This window comes from Furipterus horrens, unplaced genomic scaffold (assembly GCF_987537825.1).
Source record: "Furipterus horrens unplaced genomic scaffold, mFurHor1.1.pri manual_scaffold_6, whole genome shotgun sequence".
NCBI classification, from domain to species: domain Eukaryota; kingdom Metazoa; phylum Chordata; class Mammalia; order Chiroptera; family Furipteridae; genus Furipterus; species Furipterus horrens.
This window is the reverse complement of record NW_028327176.1, coordinates 16158570-16173257: the sequence shown is the minus strand read 5'-3', so window position 1 is coordinate 16173257 and position 14688 is coordinate 16158570. Positions and strand designations below refer to the sequence as shown.

General features: G+C 45.2%; 1 protein-coding gene across 3 annotated transcripts; it reads right to left on the bottom strand.

The window, feature by feature from the left end:
- Positions 1 to 403: 403 nt before the first annotated feature.
- Positions 404 to 14009, bottom strand: CGREF1 (cell growth regulator with EF-hand domain 1). Of its 3 annotated transcripts, XM_090281042.1 has the most exons (7): positions 13798 to 14009; positions 6190 to 6263; positions 3017 to 3128; positions 1656 to 1721; positions 1499 to 1569; positions 1233 to 1357; positions 404 to 1041 (listed from the first exon to the last, which is right to left on the bottom strand). In XM_090281042.1, exons 3-7 carry the CDS (start codon positions 3121 to 3123, stop codon positions 613 to 615), a joined length of 798 nt encoding a protein of 265 aa, XP_090137168.1. In that variant the 5' UTR covers positions 3124 to 3128; positions 6190 to 6263; positions 13798 to 14009; the 3' UTR covers positions 404 to 612. The 3 variants fall into 3 exon arrangements, with proteins under 3 accessions (XP_090137168.1, XP_090137167.1, XP_090137169.1); XM_090281041.1 differs by lacking the exon at positions 6190 to 6263 and having other exon boundaries at positions 13798 to 14007; XM_090281043.1 differs by lacking the exons at positions 6190 to 6263; positions 13798 to 14009 and adding an exon at positions 12431 to 12585.
- Between the last annotated feature and the right edge of the window lie 679 nt (positions 14010 to 14688).

The following is a 14688-nucleotide window of genomic DNA, read 5'->3' as shown; positions in this document are numbered from 1 at the left end:
GTGAAGAGGATAAAATCGCACAATATATAAAATGCCCAGGATAATGCTGGTGTGTAGTAGGCTCTCGATAAATGGTAGTTATTGTTAATATTATGGTTTGGGGGAGACACAGGGTTAAGGGGGAAGATCTGTCCTGAGCTGCAGACATCACTGGGTGTCTGAACACCAGGTGAGGGGGGCACAGGAGTGTTTGGGCCTCAGGGAGACAGGGAGAGGCTGAGCTCTCTTCCGGGGTTGTCTGGAGCTGGCTATGGCCTAACGCTGTGTCTGCTGCGGCTCAGCATCATCTGGGAAAGCTGGAACAGCTGAATCCCTGCTCCCCAGGAGGCCTGTCCAGTCCCCAACCCCCTGTCTCCCTGAGGTCTGGACCAGGCTGGACCAGTAGACAGATGGCCCAGGAGGATGACTTCATTCAGTCCTTTATTGGTTGTCTGGACCCTAAAACTACCTCTCAACTTAGGGTCTCCATGAGCTGCACAGAAAGACCTGCCACTTAATGGGACCAGGAAGGGGACACAAAGGTGGTCCTTGTCCCAACATACACGCCCCACCCTTTGGAGCTTATGTTCTAGCACTGAGACTTCGAGGGGTGCAAACCTGTATTCTCAAGGTTTATATCTCCTCATTCTCCAGGTGTATCGCGTGGACCTCAAACTCATTTGGGTTGTCCTTAGACTCCAGTGTTTTTCCTGGAAGCTCTTCTGCTTTCTTTCCAGTGTCCCTGGCCTCTGCCTGTCCTCCAGCCTCCCCGCCAGGGCCTGGGGCTTTTCCTCCAGCCTCCTGTACAGGCTCCAAGGACTCCTTTCTGGCCTCCACCTGTCCCCCAGCTTCTTCTCTGGGACCCAGGGCTTCCTGTGCTTCTTGTCTTGATGGGCTTTTAGCTAACTGGGACTGTTGCCCCAAATCTTGTGGCTCCAGGGGCTCTTTGTGCTCTGAGGGCCTTGGGGCCTCTCCTGGAAAGTTGATGAGCTCCGCAGGCGTCATGAGTCCATCCCCATTCAGGTCCTGAGTCTCGAGTACCTCATCCACTAGCAGGACCACCTGTGGAAGCACAGTTGCTCTGGGGTCTACAGTGACCAGAGATGGTTCCTGGAGCCCTGACCCTCCCAACACCCCCTCGCCCCCATCCCTGTCATGTGGGCTTCACCAAAAGAGTCATGATGAAAAAGGCCAAGGCCCCAGAGAGCTGGGTCTCCTTCATGGGAAAGGGGTCCCCATCCAGCAGGGCTTACTGGGTTGGTGGTAGCAGAGTCAGCAGCTCCAGGGGCCAGAGCTGCTGTCAACATGGACAAGAGCTCCAGGCCATCCAGCTGTCCACTCTGGTCATAGTCATGGAGGGCAAAGAGGTAGAGCAGAACTAAGGGAAAGAAGCTGGATCAGAAGAGGCGACAGAGGGACAGGTGGAGGAGGCAGGAGGCAACAGGATGGCCCAAGGTCATTCTCAGGTCTGGCTGCCCTGAGCCATCTGCCCACTGGCCCCATCAGCCCAGCCCCTCACCCTGCTCCCGGTTCATGTGCTCCGGCTCCTCTTCCATCCTCTCTAGTCCCTTTAGGTAGCTCTGTAGAAGTCTGACAGAAAAGTGGGAAGTTAGCCCATGAGAGGCCAGTCCGCAGCCTCAGGCCTGATTCTCAGGCCCCCAGCCCAGCCTACTCACCGGAGCTGCTCCTGGCCTGGCTGGAAGGGGTTGGATAGGGGCTGCTGCTGCACCTCAGAGTCCAGCCTGGAGAAGGGAGGGGGGACCAGACTTAGAAAGAGCTTTCCCGAGGGTCCAGCTTACCAGCCTTCCACCCCCAATTCCTGGCACAGTTCTCTCTCCCAGACCCAAAGGGGGTTGCCCTCCCAAATTCCCCAGAACCTTGTGGGGAGGAGGCCCTTTGGGTCTCCTCAGAAGCAGAACCATACTCCCGCAGATTCTGTGTTTGCAGATTCTAAGCTGAGTGGTAAGTGAAACCCCCCATAAAATATCTATGAGGCAACACTTATTGATGCAAGTTTGAGACCCAAGAAAACAGCGCAGCCAGGGCCAGGACAATGCAGAGTGTGGCCACAGTTCTACTTGGATGCTGGAGCCACAGGGCAGGTGACTGGCTGAGTTCAGTGGCACCCCCCAATTCGATACAGGGCCGATTTACACCGTGACATAAACTGGACTCCTTTTTTTCCCCAAGCTGAGGGCATACATGTTGGTTTTGGAGTTTCAATCTGCTCAGGGTCTCTTTGTCAGTCGTAAAGCTCCAGGTTTGCTCTCAGTTCTGGACAAGGCCACCTGTTTGCCCGAGTCAACCCCGATCCGTGATGCCAGCGAGCTGGCAAAAGCTGCTGCAGCAAGTTTGGTCACTGCTGCCAGCCCTTGCTGTTCCTGTGTCTGTCCCCTACCCCACCTGGCATGCACATTGCATCAGTACAAGAAAGGCAGTCAAAGAAAGTGCAGATGATCTGCCAATGACCTCTGTTTCTTTGGAGCTCCCAAGCTCAGGTCTTTTTTTTTTTCCCCCTTTTTTATATATTTTATTTATTTATTTATTATTTATTTATTTTTAGAGAGGGGGAGGTAGGGAGAAAGAGAGGGAGAGAAACATCCATGTGTAAGAGATTCATCAATCAGTTGCCTCTCACGCACCCCAACCACGGACTTGGCCCGCAACCCAGGCATGTGCCCTGACTGGGAATCGAACCAGTGATCTTTCAGTTCACAGGTTGGCACTCAGTCCACTGAGCCACACCAGCAATGGCACACACTCAGGTTTTGATAAGAGGACTATAGCCTTTTCCATGGCCCATAGCTTTTCCCCTGTGCTTCACACCTCACTGGAACTGAGCTCCTGGCTCCCAATGAGCCCAGCAAACTCATACTGCCTGCCCATCGAGGCAGAGAGGGTGAGGGGGGTGGGCAGAGACACAGAGGTTAGGAAGCGTACACCCTAACCTGCCTCCCAGAGGGGCCCACCCCAGCCTGGATTCTCCAGGGACCCTCCTTGCTCCCTGCCCATGGCCCTGACCTCTGAATCCCATTACCTCGTGGCTCCATCCTTGGGAGCAGCCTGACTCAGGGGCAGCAGCAGCAGCAGCACTGACATTCTCATCAAAGGTAACATCCTTCCTGGGACTGGGATGGGTAACATCTTTCCTAGGAGCAGAGTTAGGGAGTCAGAGGGGAGGCTGTCTGCCACAGAATGGAGATCAGTGGGCTACACAGGAACATCTTCTGTCTCTGCCTTCACCTGCATCCCAGGCGACAGAACACAGGGACATCAGTGAGCCCTCGTGGTGCTCTGCTCAAAATAAATTTTACTCCAGATTCAGAGCATGATGTGCACAGAGACCTGGCAGAAGTGGGGCTGTGGGCAGGAGCCCCACCCCACACCCTGTTCCCTTGCCCTGCAGCCCTGAGGTGCTCAGAGGAGTGCAGGTTAAGTATGTCTGATCTAGTTCAGTCCACTAGTTTTATAGATGGAAGCTAGCTCAGAACGGTTAAGGAAAAGGCCAAATTAGAAGCGCAGAGAGTCACAAAAGACCAAGACTTAAACAGAGAGGAAGATTGTTAGTTTGTATTTATTAAAATCTCACCGAAGAACAAATCAAAAGAGGCTCGGACTCCTTGTACTAGGTCTAAACTCAGGTAAGGGATTGAAAACACAACACACCAGGGTCAAACCATCAGTGGCCCAAGAACTTCTATTTATTAAGTCCAAATAGGAAATCAGATCTCAATATGAAGGCAAAAATGAAAACTTCCCCTTAGACCTACCTCGTGTAGGCCCATTGGCAACACAGTCACTTGATTATATGAAAACAGTCAAATAGAGAGGCTCAGTCAAAAACAGAGTGTGAAGGTTTCTGATTAGTCCTGGTGTGTGTACAGACCATGTGAGTTCCTGAGGAAGCAGATGCCCACCAAGCCTGAGGCCTGAGACCCCATGCCCATCTCTAGGGAGACAAGTTGTTGGGTGCTGCGTCTAGGCAGAGGGTGAGGAGCCCTCTGACTGGTGCCTGGCCTGCTGGCTGGCACTGAATTTTCCCAGAGAAAGGTTCAGAGCTTCCAGCAGATTCTCAAAGAGTTCCATGACCCTGACAACGTTCAGAACCACTGCAAGGGTAGACGTCAGCTTCCTAAGAGATGCAGAAGAGCAACGAGCATCTGGTTGACAGGAAGACACATGTGGGAACGTGGCTGTCACTGTGCCAGCAGAGCTGCCCCGAGGAAGGAGCAGCAAAACACGGAAGTCCTGGGAACTGTGTTTTCAGTTTTCCATGCATACACTGACTCCAAAGGATATAGAGTCTACACAGTTGGTGCACAATCCCTAGAGGCTAAATGGGTTTTGAAGCCACAGCTGCCCCAAAGGTGTTCACAAACATTGGCTGGCAACATAGTTCCTTATGCTTTATTTGCTGCACCCAGGAGAGAAGACAAGGTCTTGGGTCCATGCAGGGAGGCTGCTGGAACTGAGATAGTAACTGTGGGCCCTCGGAGGTCCCACCACAGTGGACACCCTTCAGTAAAAGAGTGGACTAGCAAAACATCCAGGCCTCCATGTCTGCGAGTATGCTAGTAAATGTCCCAGTGAAAGTAACTCCAGAGCTGGATAAAAATAGAAAGTATCTTTTCAAATGCAATGAGTTGGCAAGAAAATAAGAAATTCTCAGTACAAAAACAGTGAAACCAGTAATCCCAAGGAAAAGTCAGCTTGAAGTTGGCTCTTGCCTTAAGAGTATTCAGCAAACCAAACCCCAGTGAACTGGACCTATAAGTTTGAGTGCTTTGTGCAATAGAGGAGACCAGAGAGAAAGCTGGGGCCCAAGCAATGCAAGGATACTAATAGGAGACGACCTACATAAAGCTGAGATTTAAACAGCTCAAATCTCAGCCTATGGGTGAACAAAAAGTAAATTCACCCTGAAGAAGGGCAACAGTCATGCTTATTTGACTTTGGTGCTGGGTAGAAAGGAGAAAAAGATCTTCCCTGAGAATTTGTAATAAGCCTGCTCCACTGTGGGTTCGAGGCCAAGTTAATGCTACCTCTGTGGTTCAAGAACCTAGAGAGCAGGTCATTTCTTTTGAAGTGGTACCTGGTTGATAGTAACCCCAGTTAAGTGACAGAAAAATTGTACACCTTGTTGAAGGAACACAACTCCAATCCAGGGATCAAAGAAGTTCCATAGGTAAAGTTCCAAGGAGCATGAACTCACAGCCAAAAGTCATAAACATACAAGAAAATAAGGTACTGTGAATAAGAGCCAGCTAAACAATAGCAGGCAAAACCAGACTTGCAAAGACTAAAGACATTGTAATTATCATACACAGAATATAAAGAACATTTAAAATGTTTTAAGAAATTAAAGAGAAGCTTTAAGCTATAAGAAAGGAATAAAAGCAGAAAAACAACTAGTAGATGTGAAGATGAACCAAATATAACATACAAATATAAAGGAAAGGTTGGTTTAAAAATGCAATGAATGGGCTAAACAGATGATGTGAGAATTAATGAACTGGAAAATGGATCTGAATAAATTATCCAGAATACAGTTTGTGGGGGAGGAACAAAATTTCCCCTGCCCTTTAGGTTCTTCTAGCTAGTTTAATAATCAAATAGACATGAGATGGACTAGCAAGAGAAAATAACCAAATTTAATACGTACATATGTATGGGAACTTCACATGCATGAGAGAGTTAGAGACCCCACACGCATGGGAGGGAGGTTCAGAGACAGAAAAGGAGATCAGGCATATAAGACTATCTGAGCTAGGGAGGAGGTAGGATCATTGCAGGATAAGAAGAGCAGATGTTTAGTAAATAGAAGTCTGTCCTGCCCTATAGACAGGTCAAAAGAAGTTATCTCTGATACTCTCTCATTATGATCAAGGACCCTAATTCAAATTTTTCCAGGTAGTCAAGGGAGGGGCAGAAGTGTCTCCTGAGCTGCAGCTAAAGTTGCCCTTAGCTCAAAACAACCCGCATACCAGAGAAGTGACTAGCTCTGAGCCCCCACAAGTCCACTGAGTCAAAGACATAAAAAATATTTTTTAAAGGTTAAGTGGCTTGGAGGATGGAGGAGATAATAGAGAAAATTGGATAGAAACAGCATTTGAAGAAATAACAGTTGAGATTTTCCTATATGCTGCAAAACACTGGTATTTCAGTCCAGGAAACCTAACAATTCTGGACAGATTAAATAAACAGACATACCTAGAGCTTTTGTGAATCCAGAGAACACCAAGGAAAAGAGATGGTCTTAAAAGCAGTCAGAAAAGACAAGTCACCTAAAAAGGAAGAGTAATTAGATTGACAGTAACAGTGATACCCAAATATAGTAATATATTATTTTAATTTGTTGAGAAGGGAAGAGGGGGGTGGAATTTGCCATTCTAGAATTCTATTCTCAGCAAAATTAACTTTCAGGAATTACGTGAAACAAAAACATGTTTAGATAAACATATTAGAGAATTTACCACTATTTCTTCATTTAAAAAAAAAATTATAGGGAGGAGGCAGATATAAGGAGACTAAATGGTAATGGAAAAAATACAAAAAAAATTTTTTTAATAATTCTTATTGTGAATCCTTTAAAAAATTCTAAGGGATCTATTTCAGGAAAAAGAAAAATGATCCTGTTAGGGTCCCAAACTATACTAGTTATGATAATATATGAGGGGGAAAAAGGTGGATTGCACTATAACATTAGACTACAATAAGATATAAAGTGACAATGGTTGTTTGGGAAGAGAATAGACTTACTGATCAACTTTGTTAAATATACAAAAAGTTTAAGGATAGCCACTAAATAAGTAGAAATAGAATACATGACCTCAAATCAGCACAGAATAAAGAGAATGGAATTTTAAAAAGAAATCAATTCAAAGGAAGTCAGGAAAAGAGAAAAAAGAAACTAAAAATATAAAATAAAAAGGAAGACAAGTAGAAAGCATGAAATAATGTGGTAAAATTGATTCAAATATATCAGTAATCATAATAAATATAAATTGTATAAATTCATCAGGAACTAGATTATTAAAGTGTATATAAAATAAAATACAGTTATATGCAATTTTCAATAGACTAACCTAAAAAATAAAGACAAAGAATGATTGAAAGCAAAAAAAAAAAAAGGAAGAAGGATATATAAAGCAATACTAGACACAGAGAACACTGGTGTAGCTTTAATGACATTATTAGACTAGAATTTAAGAAGAAAGGTGTTATATAGATAAAAGTATCATTTCAAAGTGCACAGATGTGTAATTCCTTAGGAAGATGTAATTCTGAACTTGTATGTATCTAATTACAGACACAGAGAATCTGGTATAACACTATACACCTATTGGAATAGCCAAAATCCAGGATGCTGACAATACCAAATGCTAGCAAGAATGTGGGGAAACAGGAACTCTCATTCATTGCTGGTGGGAATGCAAAATGGTTCAGCCACTTTGGAAGCCACGTAGGCAGTTTCATACAAAACTAAACATATTCTTACTGTATAACCCAGCAATTGCGCTCCTTGGTACTTACCCAAAAGAGCTGAAAACTTATGTCTAAACAAAAATTTGCACACAGATATTTATACCAGCTTTATTCATAATTACCAGAACTTAAGAGCAACCAAGATGTCCTTCAATAGGTGGATGGGTAAATAAACTGCGGTGTAACCAGAGAATAGAATATCATTCAGCACTGAAAAGAAATGACCTATCAAGCAAAGAAAAGACATGGAGGAACATTAAATGCATATAACTAAATGAAAGAAGCCAATCTGAAAAGGATACACACTGTATGATTCTAACTATATGACATATGGAAAAAGGCAAAACTATGGAGACAGTAAAAAGATCAGGGGTTGGGGGTGGAAGAGATGAATAGGTGGCGTACGGATTTTGAAGGCAGTGAAAAGACTCTGTGATACTATAATGATGAGTACAGGTCATTATACATTTGTCCAGACACATAGAATATACAACACCAAAAGTGAACCCTAAGGTACACTGTGGACTTCGGATGATTATGACCAGGATAGGTTCACCAGTTCCTCATGCACCACTGTGGTGGGGATGATGATAATGGGGGAAGTTATGTACGCATGGGTGCAGGGAGTAAATGGGAAATAGCTGTACCTTCCTCTCAATTTTGCTGTGAACCTAAAACTGCCCTCAGAAAAAGTAAAGTCTTAAAAAAAAAATCCCTGGCATAATTGTTGGGAGAAAAATCTAATCTGTAATTATGGTGGGAGAATTTAACATATCTCATTCAGTAATTGAAAGATTAAGCACACTAAAAATTAGTAAGAGTGTAGAAAATTGAATAAAACATTCAATAATCCTGAGCTAATGGAAAAATACAGAACCCCACTTCAATCACTTAGCATATACATATTCTCAACACATGCAGAATATGTATAAGAACTGACAAGTAGTATGCCAGAGAGTATGGATTAATGGATATCAAAGAATTAGTCTCACATTATGTTATATTACTAAAATGCAATTACATTAGAAATCAACAAGACTGGTATGAAAAATTTCATATATATGGAAATTTAAAAGGCACACTTCCATATGGACCAAAGAAGATAACAGAACTTGTTATATACTTAGAATTAAATAATATTAGGAAAATACGTATCAAAACAAGACATATAGCTAGAGCAGTACTAGAGGGAAAAATGGATTGACTTAAAAGCTTATAATACAAGAAAAGCAAAAGTTCATGAGTTAAGCTTTCAATTCAAGAAGCTAGTAAAGCAGAATAAACTTAAAGAAATTAAAAGAAAGGAAATAATAAAATATAGCAGAAATGAAAAATACAATAGAGAGGAACAACAAAGCAAAACAATGGTATTTCTTTAAAAGGACTAATAAAATAGACAAACTTCTGACAATTTTCATTTAGAACAATGTAAAAAGGCACAATAAACAATATTAGGAATGAAAATGGGAACGTGACTACAGAAATAGAAGAAATTTGAAAACTGAGCAGATACAGCCAATTTCCTAGAAAAGCTAGAAGCAAAACTGATGCAAAGAAAGGAAATTTTAATAGTCCAATAATCATTAAAGCAATTAAAGAATCAGTAAGTATTAACCTATATTGTTTGAGGAATTATAAACCTTAACTGTTCTAGAGGGCAATCTGGAAAAGTGTATTAATTACCGTGAAATTGATCCAACAATATCATCCTGGAGATTACATAAAGAAAAATATAAATGGAAAAGAAGTTCATTATAAGAGTGTTTATAGCTATGCTATCAATATTCATCAAAGAAATGTAAACAACTTGGAGGAACATTTAGGCAATAGCTAAGCAAATCATATTCTATGACAGAGCCATTAAACATGGTAAGATTTTCTTTAAATTTTCTTTCTTTCTTTCTTTCTTTCTTTTATTTTTAGAGAGAGGAGAAGGGAGGAAGAAAGAGAGGGAGAGAAACATTGATGTGAGAGAGATATAGCTATTGGTTACCTCTCACAGGCCCCCAACTGGGGACCTGGCCCGCAATCCAGGCATGGACCCTGACTGGGAATTGAACCAGGAACCTTTTGGTTTGCAGGCTGGCGCTCAATCCACTGAGCCACACCAGCCAGGGCAAGATTTTCAAACTCATAGATGTTAAAGGAAAAATGGACAGATTTGAGCCTGTCAAAAGTTTAAACTTCTGTATCATGAAAGATATGATAAATCAAGTTCAAGAAGACAAATGAGAGAAATAGACTGGTAGAAATGCAGTAGGGTTAAAGATTACCGGGATTCTCAGTAGGGGGGAGCTTACCACCACCATCTGGGCCTCAACAGGATCTTGAAGACAGAATCTCCATAGAAAGCCCAAGGAGACCAAGTGGAAATTCTAGAACTGCATGTATGTGCCCAATCCAGAAGAATTACAGAAGGCTCTGCCGATAAGCATGCCTGTGTGGTCAGGAAGCAATGGCTGAAGGAGGGTCTAGGTGCATGGCCATCTCACTCAGTTCTTTGTATTCAGTGCTACTGGTCTGAGGAGTGGGGATGCAGGGTCCAGCTGAAGATTCCAGCTCCAAAGTGGAAGGAGGGGCACATAATGGCTGAGAGGGCCAGCTGGCCAGAAGGAGAATGCCAAAGGGTATGGATCATGGAACTGGATGCCACAGAGGACACCAGGGGAAGCACCAGCAGAAGTTAAGACCTTTGGTGACAAAGACCAGGAGGGCGAACATCATAGGATAGGAAATTGTAAATATAAGTTTGTAGAATAAGGCTACATGGTATTTGTTTCTCTAAAATTTATTAATGACCTACTATATGTGAGGCACAACTTTATGCAGTAATATAGAGTAGAATTACTTTTTTCCTTAAAGCTTGCAAATACAAAAATAAGAAAAGGGACTTTCAGCCAAGATGGAGGTGTAGGTAGACACGCTGTATCTCCATCCACAACTGAAAAGGACTACAGCTACCTCAAAACTAGACTCAACCAGAAGTTTCAGAAAATCGGGCTGCGTGCAAGTCCAACAAACAAAGATATAAAGAAGAAATACTCATCCTGACAGGAGGGATGGAACTGGGGTGGAGAGGACATGGTGTGGAGGGGGCAGTGGCAGTGGCAATAGTGGCTTTGGCTGACCAGCAGAAAGCACAGTCACACTATAAAAGTTGGAAGGGACACCTGGGGAGCAATCCCAGCCCCAGACCAGACCACGCAGTTTGCAGTTCCAGCCCTGGGGGAAATAAAGTTTCCTTGCTTCTGACTGTGAAAACCAGTGGGAGTTGGGGTGGAAAAAGAAACTCCCATTCTCTCAGCAGAATCCATTGGTTAGAGGCCCCCACAGTCCTACAATGTCCACAAACCCATCCACTCTGGGAACCACAACCATGACAACAGCTAGAGAGCTGCCAGTTCCAAAAGGAAGTGGAAGAAATGCCTAGAAAAGGGGCGCATGCTGAACAAGCCACATTGTTTCCTCTCAGACCCCTCCCCCATATACAGCAACACAACCTGGTGAAACAGGGCACCCTACACTGAGGAATACCTAAGACTCCGCCCCTTACAATGTAACAGGTGCGACTGCTCTACCTAAGACACAGAGGCAAACATAGGAGACTGTCAACTTGAGGAGACAGAGAAGTATGGCTGAAAAGAGGTTCCAGTGGGAGAACTAAGCAACAAGAAGACAGCCAACCTAACAGACACAGAGTTCAAAACACTGGTGATAAAGGTACTCACACCCTTGACAGATATGCTTGAGTATGGCAAACACAGAAGGGAAGAAGTGAAGGCTACACTAAGTGAAACAAAGGAAAATCTGCACAAAACCATTGGTGAAGGGAAAGAAACCGGGATTCAAATCAGTGATTTGGAACATAAGGAAGAAAAAACCAGTCAACCAGCACAGAATGAAGAAACAAGAATTGGAAAACAATGAGGAGAGGCTTAGGAACCTCTGGGACAACTTTAAATGTGCCAACATCCCAATCATAAGGGTGCCAGAAGGAGAAGAGGAAGAGCAACAAATTGAAAATGTGTATGAAAAATAATGAAGGAAAACTCCACAAATTTGATGGAGGAACTAGACATACAAGTCCAGAAAACACAGAGAGTCCCAAAGAAGCTAGACCCAAAGCGGACCAGACCAAGACACATCATAATTAAAATGTCAAAGGTTCATGATAAAGAGAGAATCTTAAAAGCAGCAAGAGAAAAGAAGAGAGTTACCTACAAAGTGTTCTATAAGACTATTATCTGATTTCACAAAAGAAACTTTGCAGGCAAGAAGGGACTGGAAAGAAGTATTCAAGGTGATGAAAAGCAAGGACCTACAACCAAGATTCCTCTACCCAGCAAAGCTATCATTTAGAATGAAAGGGCAGATAAAGTGCTTCCCAGACAAGGGAAAGCTAAAGGAGTTCATCATCACCAAGCCCTTATTATATAAAATGTTAACGGGACTAATTTAAGAAAAAGAGAATCGAAACTATGAACATTAAAATGACAACAAACTCAGAACCATCAACAACAGAACCTAAAAAGTAAAAACAAAAACAAACTAAGCATACAACCAGAATAGAAACAGAATCATAGGTATGGGAATTATTAGGAGGGTTATCAACTGGAAGGGGGCAAAATGGGGAAATGGTACAGAGATTAAGAAGCATAATCAGTTGGTACAAAACAGACAGGGGGAAGTTAAGAATAATATAGCAAAAGGTGAAGCCAAAGAACTTATATGCACGACCCATGAACATGAACTAAGGGGGATGGGATTCCTGGAGGGAAGAGGGTTACTGGGTGGAGGGGAGCAAAGGGAAAAGAAATTGGGACAAGCATAATGGGATAATCAATGAAACATACTTTAAAAAAGAATAGGAAAAGATACAAATGTTAAAACAATGATTAAAAGAAAGACAGAGAAACACAGAATTGCTAAGTAGTAGGTGGCATAGACCAAGAGTTTGGGTCCCAACCTCAGGCTGCCTAACTTCAAATCCAGACTCTGCAACGCATTAGCTGTGACTTCTGTGTTCCAAGTAATCCACCTGTAACCTCTCCTGGGCTCAGCGAGACAAGATATGTAAAGCACAATGCCTGGCCTTTTTCCTTCCAGAAGTTTTCCTAGACTGCTCAGCAGTGGCTTCACACAGACTGAACATCCTGGTCTCCCCACCTGAATACTATTTACTTTCTCCTCCCCATCTGTTTACCGCCAGGACCTAGGCCAACAGGAGGCACTGCAGTAATTTAAATCCCTCAGAGCTGTCAAAACCTATTACTCAGGCTTCATATGTCATCCACTGGCAGTTGTCTTCTAAAAGGGGACAAAGAATACCTCCAGGCACAGAGGGGAAGCAACCATCAGATCTCACTAGCCTGTTCACTCGTGAGGCCACCAACTCTGCTGGTTTGAAAAGCAGTTCTACAAATTCTTTGACACCCCCGTCCCACAAAAGCTCAAGTCTAATTCACCTTTCCTCGTATATGAGCTGGATTCAACGACTCACTTCTAATGAACAGATGAAATGATGCTGCATGACTTCCGAGTCAGTTATACAAGGCGACATAGCAGTATCTGTCTCAGGGGCACGGGGAGGATGTCAGGGGATACCGTAGGCTAAATGGCTGGCAGCGAGCAGATGCTCCTTGAGTAGTTCAGAGACTCTAGATGTGGCAGGGGCTTTTTATCTTGCATAACTTCCCCACCACCCCCCGCCCCCGGGCAAAAATTTCCTCCAAGCATCCTCTCGCTTAATTTCTCTCTCCGGTGGCTCCTGTGCCTCCCAGCACCCCACCCCACACACACACAACCCCCCAATCCCCATCCCCCACCTCCAGCCCAAGAGAACAGGCAGTGGCTATACAGCCAAACCGGTCCCACACCGGAGAGCTGGGCTCCATCCTGCCACTTGCGATAACCTCGGATTCCCCGCCCCCCTTTTCTTCATCTGTCAAATGAGGATGAAACTCCTGCCAGCCGCCTTCTCCCCAGGGCTGTCAGAGCGACCACTGAGACAACGGGAGGGAAAAGCACTTGGATAACTGTGAGACATCGTCACACAGAGGGAGCCCAGGCTTTCCACTGCTTCCTCTACCTGCTCTCGGTGACCTCTGTTCTTACGAGAGGTGCCGGGAGGCGAGGGCCTCCGCAGCAGCCGCGTTCCAGCCGAGCCGAAGGGGATGCAGAGGGACGGCGCCTGCAGCATCCAGACCGAGAGGCCAGGATGCCGCCTAGGCCCCGCGGGCCCGCCCCCGGGGCGGCGCGGCGCGAACCCGGCGGGCTGGGTGAGGGTCCCGGGCCGCCCCCAGCCCGCCGGCCCGGGGCTGGGCTCGGACGCACCTGCGGCAGCGCGGTGAGGCTCCGGCTGGGGGCGGCTTCGGTGTCACTCGGGGGCTGTGCGCCAAGCTCCTCGTCGCCCAGCCCTCTCCGGGGCAGCTCCACGTGGCCGCTCCACGTCGCCCTCTCGGCTGCAGCCGCCGCCCTGGGCCGGGCAGAGTCCGGACGCCAGCCCGAGGGCAGGGCAGCTGCCCCGCCCTGACCCGCTGAACCCGGGAATCCGGCCCTCCGCAGCCTCCACCAGTCTTCCTCCCCGCGGTCCCCTCGAGAGAGTGTGTGTGCGCGCGCGGGTGTGTCTGAGACAGAGACAGACAGAGACAGAGAGACAAAGGCAGATGACGAGGCTGCTGTGAATTAGAAGCGTGTTTAGCTGTGGTGATGCTGTGGGTGCCACTGCCTGCAGGGACCCAGATGTATATGACAAGATAGAACTTAACTCACTGCTAATATGTGTGGTTGTCCTTTGTGTATGCGGCTGTGTGCTTGAGGAACTTGTGACAGAGTAGGCAGTATTTTGTGTGGCTGTCTGTCCAGTGTGACAGTATGAGCTTGAAAGAGTATGACCATGTATGACTGACTGATGTGTGATGGTACCGGAGGATGTTGGTGTCATGTGTGTTAGTAGGTATCTGGGTGAACCCTTCCTGAGTTGAGATACTCAAGTGACAGCTGTGATTGCTGGTTTCCAGTGACAGTGTCATTGTGTGTCTGTGACTGCACATCATTGAGAAGTGGCTCCATACGAAACATGGAGGTGTGAGTTGGTCTGGGAAAAGTATCATCTCAAGGATGATGATGGCAGTTGTTTGTCACACACAGTGTTGCAGAGTGTGGCTGTAGCTCTGTGGTCAAAATGGAGCGTCCTACTTCTGTCACAGTGCTCAGTTCCTCCAC

Coding starts and splice junctions, on each gene's coding strand:
- CGREF1 (XM_090281042.1), bottom strand. CDS start 3,123: ATGTTACCCATCCCAGTCCCAGGAAGGATGTTACCTTTGATGAGAATG. Junction 1,570..1,655: donor CCAGGCCAGGAGCAGCTCCG/GTGAGTAGGCTG, acceptor CTTTTCTGTCAG/ACTTCTACAGAGCTACCTAA. Junction 1,042..1,232: donor ACTCTGCTACCACCAACCCA/GTAAGCCCTGCT, acceptor GTGCTTCCACAG/GTGGTCCTGCTAGTGGATGA.